Source organism: Octopus bimaculoides, chromosome 2 (assembly GCF_001194135.2).
Source record: "Octopus bimaculoides isolate UCB-OBI-ISO-001 chromosome 2, ASM119413v2, whole genome shotgun sequence".
Classification (NCBI taxonomy): Eukaryota; Metazoa; Mollusca; class Cephalopoda; order Octopoda; family Octopodidae; genus Octopus; species Octopus bimaculoides.
The window spans coordinates 71,014,778-71,024,102 of record NC_068982.1 but is presented as its reverse complement, the minus strand read 5'-3'; the positions used below and the strand labels follow the sequence as shown (position 1 = coordinate 71,024,102).

The following is a 9,325-nucleotide window of genomic DNA, read 5'->3' as shown; positions in this document are numbered from 1 at the left end:
TATATATATATATATATATATATATATATATATTATATTTATATATATTATACACACACACACATATATATGTATATATATATATTGTCAGTAGTTCAGGTGCATAACTTCTTTGCAACTGGAGGAAGAAATACATAACAGTTAGTTTGTTTTGTAAAGAATGGTATATGTATGAAATGCTTCTTGACTTAGAGGAATTACACAAAAATGGGCAGCCATATTCTTCTACAAAGTCTTAGAAACCTAGTTATATTGAGCTACAGATGGACTAAAAAAATTAGAACTTTACCAAAAAGTCAGTATAGATAATATGATCTATATACTCTGCTAGACAGAAGAGAAATTCAAAGAACAAAAGCAGTGAAATGCTTTAAGTATTCATTGGTTTCACTAAATCAATGAATACAGCAGAGACTCTTCCCCACCACCTTATATCACAATATCACATACTAAAGTATCTCTAACAAATTTGAGGGAAGGAGCCAAACCAATTATATCAACTCCAATACTTAGTTGTACTTGACTGGTATTTTATTTTATTGATCCCCAAAACGATGAAAGGCAAAGCTGACCTTGGCATAATTTGAATTCACAATGTGAACAGCTGGAATGAATGCTGCTAAGCATTATTTCTGACATGCTAATGATTCTGCCAACTCACCATATATAAGATATTGGCTAAGTTACGATGCCATCTAACAACCGGGGGGTCAGTTGATACAGCTTACATCTGTACTAATACCAAAAGAGTCATCTGAGATTAAACCTTAGAACTAGCCATCATCTTCGTTGTTAACATCCATTTTCTATGCTTGTATGGGTTGGATGACTTGACAAGAAATGGCAAGGCCGGGGGCCACACCAGGTTCTATAATCTGTTTTGGTTTGGTTTCTACACTTGGATGCTCTTCCTAATGCCAACCACTTTACAGAATGTACTGGGTGCTTTTAATGTAACACCGTCACCAGTGCTTTTTATGTAGCACTGGTGCTGGTGCCATGCTAAATGCTTTTCATGCGGCACCTTGGTTTTAGGATCTAAACTTTATAACTAATGCATTTGGCTATTTTCATCAGTCAGTTATTTGGTCATTTTCATCACTCAGATGTTGTTTTAAGAAGTAAACACTGATTTCCTCTCTGCACAGATAAATATATTTCTGAGTTCTTCCATTTTTTTCTTAGACACATCAGAGAACTGATTGTAGGATTGTATGATGTTAAATACTCTCTCCTCGCCTATATGAGTCAATATGAAGATAGAACTTGGTATCTACAAGGAATATATGGTACAGATTGATGACTGGTCAGCATAGGTATTCATTTCATTTATGTACATCCACCATACAAGTTCCGTACTATCACTTTTAACATAAACTTTAGCTTTCTTTCTTTTCATGTTTTACTTGTTTCAGTCATTGGACTGCAGCCATGCTGGGGTACTACTATCTTTTAAGGGTTTAGTCAAGCAAATAGACCCCAGTACTTATTTTTAAACCTGGTCGGGCGCTTTTGCTGAACTGCTAAGTGACAGGGATATAAAGAAACCAACACTGATTATCAAGCGCTGGTAGTGGGCAAACACACACACACACACACAAATACACACACAGTAAACTTCTTTCAGTTTCTACCAGCCATATCCACTCACAAGATTTTGTTTGACCTGGGGCTATATAGTAGAAGAGACTTTTCTAAGGTTCCATGCAGTGAAACTGAACCTGGAACCATGTAGTTTGGAAGCAAACTTCTTAACTACACAGCCACACCTGTGCTTTGTGGATAAAAACTTATAAGTTACCTGAGTAATATAATGAATGTCATTCTCAGAAGCTATTCTATCTTCAAGACCTGATCCTTAATGGTACAGTCTTATCAATAACAAAACAGAAACAGTATTTTGAGTAGGGGCTGTAGCCTGTCTCTTGAAGGATAATAACAGGTGGTTTTAGGCTTCAGCAGCTGACATTTTGGCAAGTCAGTTGTCCAGGTTTTAGCCCATTTTATATGGGATAAAAATTGGACAAAACACTGAACCTTATGAAGATGACACAGAACTGAAATATGTGGTGCACTGCTGTACTTGAGAAAACCTACCCACCATTACAGAACTGAGGCCCTAAAACCAAGGTTCCATGTAAATAGCATCGATGTGGGTGCTGGTGCTACATAAAGAAGTACCCAGTATATTCTGTGGAGTGGTTGGTGTTAGTTAGGAAGAGCATCCAGCCATAGAAACTGAGCCAAAACAGACTATGGAACCTGGTGTGGCCCTGGTCTTGCCAGTTCTTGTCAAGCTGTCCAAATCATGCCAGTAAGGAAAATGAACATCAAATATTGATGATAAATGTGTGTCTCTGTTTTGACATCACATGCAAGTGGTGTCATTCATTACTAGCCTTCCACAAAAATGTGTTGAACCAAAAAGGAAATGCTACCATACATGGTAACAGAAGGTTAGCAACAGAAAGAGCATCTGGCTGTAGAAAATCTGCATCAACAAAACAAATTTATCTGACCCATGCAAGCATGGAAAACTGGATATTTTAGATACTATCGTAGGGCTAGAATTATGGAACCCTTCTACAAGCACTAACAGGAATCTTTGTCTAAATACACCACACAACTGAGCCAATGACTAGTAGTATATGGTTGTCTGGAGTAAAGATCTGATAATTCTGATGTAATAATTTAAATTTAAATGTGAAGGCACATGGCTCTGGTTAGAGCTTCAAGCTTACAATCATGAGGTAGTGAGTTCAGTTCCTGGACTGGGTTGTGTGCTGTGTTCTTGAGCAAGACACTTTATTTCATGTTGCACCCATCTGTAGAAATGAGTTGCGACATCACTGGTACCAAGCTGTATTGGTTTCTGCCTTTCCCTAGGATAACATCAATGGCATGGAGAGGGGAGTATGGTATGTTGGTCTTCCATAAATGATCTTGCATGGACTTGTGTGTTTTGGAGGGTAACTTTCTAGGTACAATTCCATGGTCATTCATGATCGAAGGTGGTCTTTACCTTAATTTAAATATCCATAAGGGAGATGTTGTACAATAAAAGCTGAGGCAATAATCTACTGCTCTTGTACTCAGTCATGTCTACATTTGTCTCTATGACTGTAGGAATTGGCCTTCATAGTATTTAAATGTAACGGTGTTGAAGCAGATATCAATCTTCAGACTGATGTTTGAAGCAGAACATGTAATGTTGTGTTTGTTGTCATGCTTGTGTGAGATTGGTGTAGGCATGTGTGTATGTGTGATTTCATTATGACTGATGGTTTGAAAAGCAGCGAACTAGCAGTATCATTAGTGCATCAGACAAAATGCTTAGCAGCATTTCTTCCAACTCAACATTACATTACATTACATTCTGAGTTCAAGTTTACTTTTTCATCTTTCCAGGATCAATAAATTAAAGCTCCAGTCAAGTATTGGGATGAGTGTAATTCACTCCCTACTTCCCTCAAAAGTGCTGGTTTTGTATGAAAACTAGAAAGAATTATCACGGTTGGTTTCAGGGTGACAATTTGGCAGGATTATTAGTAAATCAGAAAAAATATGCTTAGTGGTATGTCTTCCTGCACTTTACATTCATCATCATCATCAATTTAATGTCTCCTTTTCCATGTTTGCATGGAATTTTGTCGAGGTGGATATTCTAGGGCTGGAGGCCCTTCCTGCAGCCAACTCTTATTCATTTCCAAATTAGGTAATATTTCCTTGTAATTAGACATTTCCATATATTATGCAACGTCAAACACAAGGAGACAGTAACACTTATACACACATGATGGGCTTCTTTCAGTTTCCCTTTGCCAAATCCATTCACAAAGCTATTGTAGAAGACAGTCAAGGTACTACACAGGGGGACTGAACCTGAAACCATGTGGTTGGGAAGCAGTCTTCTTACCACACAACCATACTTATCCTGCCTTTTATCCTTTCAAAGTTGATAAAATATAGTACAGGTTAAGTACTTGGGGGTGGGTGGAGGGTGGTCAATGTAATTGAGTAACCCCTTCTCCCGAGAAAATTGCCTTGTTCCTAAATTTAAGACTGAATTAGTGGCCAGATTTCTTGAATGTTAATTTCCAATCAATTATATCTCACCTTTCTCACACAACCCCCCCCACTCTCTCTCTCACATACACACACACACAGTGTATTGCTGACACCAACAGACTATTTAGTTTTGTGTTTCATGTAAGAACTAAAAAAGGAAGACAAATAAGATACAACAATCACACACACAGAGGCGAAAGACAATTCAACAATGTACAAAGGCTATCAAAATTCAAAATTCTATGTTACCTCAATGGCCATGAGAAAACAAGAATGTAACCAAAATTACTATAAAGTGTCTTTTACTAAGTGCCAGTCATTATATTTCTGATTTATTAAAGCTGCTGTTGTTAAAGTAACATAGAACTGATAACTGAAAATAATAGCAGAGGATGAGGTAATATGCATGAAGTTCACTTAGTGCCACACTCTGAAAACTATCCACCCATCGCCATTGTTTGAACAGCTTGAATTCTGCTTCTGATCTTGGTTTTAGCAATGTACCAAACTAGTTTAATGTCCTTTCAAGACTGAATGCTGCTGCTACTACTACTACTATTGCTGCTGCTGCTGTTGTTGCTGTGGCGGTCTACTTTGTCTGCTATGTCAGCAAGTGCAAACAGCAAAATCTATTGCAGCTGGTAAGTGCACCTAAACAGCAATCACTCAGCAATCCTTTTGATGTTCACTTTGTACATGCACAGTTAACTGCAGTAGAATTCATTTCTCACTTTTTCTTTCCTTTTTTTTTTTTTTTCCTTTTCTTTCTCTGCTTCTCACACCTTCCAATGTACCCCTTCTCAGCTGCCCCACCATCACTACTGCCATCAACGTCGTCATCATTATTGCCATCATCATCGTCGTCGTTTTCTGAGACGTTGCCACTCTCTACCTGCAGCCCCACTTTCTGTCATTTTCATCTCTAGTTCTTCCCCCCCCCTCTTTTCCTGCTTTACAGCTCTTTACAATAGATAGCACGGCAAATTTACTACTTTAATGTAAACTCCATTAATTTTTTTGTTCTTTTTCTCTTTTGCTTTACTTTCTTCCATTATTGTCAAAGACTGCTAACTTTATACATTGTTTTTCATTACAAACCTTTGAAGGTTGTTCAACTGGACAAAGAGGTGTTTCCTACTCTCCTTTTTGTCCTTTCTTCTTTCTTTCTTTTTCCCCCTCCTTTACTTTAATGACCCCCTCCCCTCAAACAGGATTAGTCATAGTGGTTACACCCGCCATTTACTTTCATAATGTATTGACGAACCAAAGTAACCATGTTCATATTTTTACTGAACTTTTTCTTTTTGGTACATTATTACCAATGGAAGTAGAAACATGTTTTCATATTCACACTGAACAAAGTTACATACCCATAAATCTTAACTTTTAATTACTGTACCAAGTGTGTGTATATATACATCTATATATATATATGCGTGTGTGTGTGTATCCTGGGACATATTTTATACGCTATCATTAATGATGTAAGTGCTGAATATAGGAACATAAAATAGAATAAAGAAGAGTCTAAAGGATTGGTCATTCATAAGTAATAAGAATAATGACAGTTCCAGAACATTCAGTTGTAGCAGAGTACTTCTAAATGTCATGGAGTAAAGCTAGTCGGATGTTTAAGTAGATTATAGAAGAAACTCTTTGTCATTCTCACTTTTGTGAGATATGATGTAATAGATAAGGCAGGCTATAGATTGTTCAAATTATCTATGTAGAGAGAGAGAGAGTCTTAGCAGTGTATAGAAATCAATGAACAAATGCTTTCCACAAACTCAAAATACCATACACAGTTCCATTTTTTATTTTGGCTTACATATCATTGCCACCATCACCAGCATCACTATTTTACATCTGTTTTTCCATGTTTGCATGGATTAGGATGAATCCTCACCAACAACACAGCACATCCTGCCACTTGTGTTCCTTTATCTTCTGAGATTCAACTTCCTGCGATCAACCTTCATCATTTCTTACTGCCCACAACATAGAGGGGACAAACAAGGACAGACAAACGGATTAAGTCGATGACATCGACCCCAGTGCATAACTAGTACTTAATTTATCAACCCCGAAAGGATGAAAGGCAAAGTTGACCTTGGCGTAATTTGAACTCAGAACGTGAAGACAGACGAAATACCGCTAAGCATTATGCCCGCCGTGCTAACGTTTCTGCCAGCTCGCCAACTTAAAACCTTCATCTTTTCTGCCCATGTCTTCCTCTTCCATTGGATCCTTTACATGAATCTCCTGGTACTTCTTCATCCCCTGCTTGTCACCATCCATATACTCCTCACATCTCAATTTCACCGCAGTTGTCTCTTTTTTAACATTAACAGGTTAAACTAGTGACCCTTCGGGGGTCATTGGGGTGCTGCAGCGTATCCAGGGTGAGAATACCTGATGGAGCCCATCCCTCTCCAAACTACATCTGACTGAACTGGAGCAACATGAAATGATGTGTGTTGCTCAAGAACAAAACAGATCACCTGGTCCAGGGATCAAAACCACAATCTTACGGTCATGAATCCAACACCCTAACCACTAAGCAACACACCTCTCTTGATTCTGTTTATGCCCAGTCTTTTTCTCAACTCATTCTATACCTCGTCATTCATGCCTGCTAACATTACAATTACATCAGATAATGCATGTCCCATTTCTTTCCAACTCTTACACATTCTCTGCATTCAGTGACCATTTTGTCTTACTACCATGCAGCATCACAGTTCATACACCTGCATTGTACAATCTGGCCTTTCATCAAAGAGAGTCCCCTTATCAGCAGCAATATTAACTCCCTCAACTTTTTCCACTCTATTCTAATTTTTGCCACTATTCTTTCAGCATGCCCTTCCCCTTTGCTGATTAGGTCACCAAGGTAACAGAAGCTATCAACTACTTCTATAGAACTTTCTGAAAATTGCAGGGAATTTACTGTACTGGTGCTATGAAGGATCACTACTCCTTAAGTATATCAATAGACTATAATTTGTTGTGTCTGGGGGGAGCCATTCTCTTTTAGTGCCTTATTATTTAACACATTCATTGGTAAAGTTTCCACTCATTTACTTATTTATTTTTCCTAAACTTTTTGTTGCGTCTTGCAACCTTTTCAATAGTCGTTGACTCTGTCCGTTATCTGAGCTGTCTTCTTTTCAGTGACTATTTTGTCTCACTATCTTGCTGAAATGAACACAGCTTGGATAACGGACAGAATCAACAACTATTGAAAAGGTTGTAAGACGCAACGAAAATTTTAGGAAAAATAATAAGTAAATGAGTGGAAACTTTACTGGTGAGTGTGTTAAATAATAAGGCACTAAAAGAGAATGACTCTCCCCAGGCACAACAGAATATGCTTAAACACTCAAATTCACATAAAGAATCTGGCAATCCAAACACAAAGACTATAACTGTTTTACCTTAAGAAAAAGGTGACTGTGTAAGTAAATATCAGTGATGCTTAGATCAGAACTGTAAGCTATTGGGATAATAATAATAATAATAATAGGAGTATTGCATCATTAATTTAAGTGCCTTTGGATTTGCTTGTGACATACTTCTGACACTAAATTATGTTCTATCCTTCTTTTATGGTTATTTTAGAGTTCTAAAATGGTAGTGAATTAGCTGAGTTGCAGAACATCAGATAGAATGTCTTGTATTTGTTCTAGTTGTCTGCTTCTGAGTTTCAGATCCTGTTTGAGGTCAAATTTGCTTTTCATCCCTTTTAGAGATAAGAAATAAAAATGCCCATCAAATATTGAGGTAAATTTCCTGCTCCCCTCTCCTTGTTGGAATCAGCTACACTGAAGGAACTAAGACAGGCACATTGACGTCACAGCCTCACCAATATTTTTCACCACAATAAGAAAGAAAGAATGAGTTGTACAAGATCTTGGTTTGCCTTTAGTTAACTCCTAATGACAGTCAGGTCTCTTATGTATAGTCCATTCAAAGAATCAGATTCCAACAAAGCATCTCACTACCTCAGTTGTTTTCCACCATACTTCTAGTGCTGTTGTATTTACTGGTTTAGTTTGGTCATCAAATTCTTAATCAAAAGAATCCTGATTTTCTTTCTCACTCTTCATCATTCCTTACTTATCTGTAAACCTGGCATGGGAAACATTGTTTTGAGAAGCAGGTTACGAGACATGGCTCATCATCAAGCAGGTTGCACTACTGAAAGAATTCAAGGTAATTTTTCCTTAAGTGTACCATTCAGAAAACCTGGAGGCACATGGCTTAATGGTTAGGGTGTTGGACTCCTGATCATAAGATTATGATGTTGATTCCTGCACCAGGTGACACATTTTTGAGCAAAACTTCATTTCATATTGGTGCAGTCCACTCAGCTGGTGAAAATAAGTAACCCTGCGATGGATTGGTGTCCCATCCAGTTGGGAATATATGTGCCATGGAAAGCAGCCCTAATTAATGATGATGATGATGACTGTTGTTCCACGTATTCCTGACTATTACTTTCATCATCATTAATTGTCTATACTGCATGCTGGCATGGGTTGGAGGGTTGAATAGGATCTGATGACCCACAGGACTACGATGGGCTCCAATGTCTGCTTTGGCAAGGTTTGTGTCCCACAGGTAGCTTTCTACTTCTTTTGATCCCTGGTTTTGTTCTTTTAAACCCAATGTATAATAATTATGGTACTGATGACAATATATAGGCAATGGTAAAGGGACATGATCTGGTGGTGAGGATGTTGGACCCTTGATCATTTATATGCCATGGAAGAGTAGGATAAGTTATGAGGCCTATGATCTTGTAAGTTTGTCACAAAACTAAGACAAAATAAACAAATACACTAAGACATGAATGGAGACTTACGCGATGGACAGATGGTGGCATCAGACCTTTGATTTTATTTTCATAATGGATCTGGATCTCGGCAAGCTGAAATAAAGAAAGAAAAGCTAACTTATACAAAGCTGTTTTCTGCAGTCGTTATTCCTTAATGAGACTTTAATGATAACCGTTTCTAATTTTGGCACAAGGCCAGCAATTTTAGAGGGAGTAGATGAGTTGATTACATTAACCTCAGTACTTTGAAGGGTACTTTATTTTGTTGATCTTGAAAGGATGAAAGACAAAGTTCACCTTGATGGGATTTGAGCTCAGAATGCCAAGAACCAGAAGAAATACTGCTAAGAAATGCTGTCCAGCATGCTAATGATTCTGCCGGCTCACTGCCTTATCAATAGTGGTTTCAAATTTTGG

At 37.7% G+C, this 9,325-nt stretch overlaps 1 protein-coding gene across 4 annotated transcripts in view; it reads right to left on the bottom strand.

Annotated features, from left to right (window-relative positions):
* The window catches only part of LOC106883441 (centrosomal protein of 112 kDa), a 141,344-nt gene that overhangs the window by 26,135 nt on the left and 105,884 nt on the right, over positions 1–9,325 (bottom strand). For all 4 annotated transcript variants that reach the window (XM_052978267.1, XM_052978263.1, XM_052978269.1 and 1 more), the window contains exon 16: positions 8,936–9,001. In XM_052978267.1, coding sequence (XP_052834227.1) covers positions 8,936–9,001 — 66 coding nt within the window. The remainder of the gene's footprint in view (positions 1–8,935; positions 9,002–9,325) is intronic.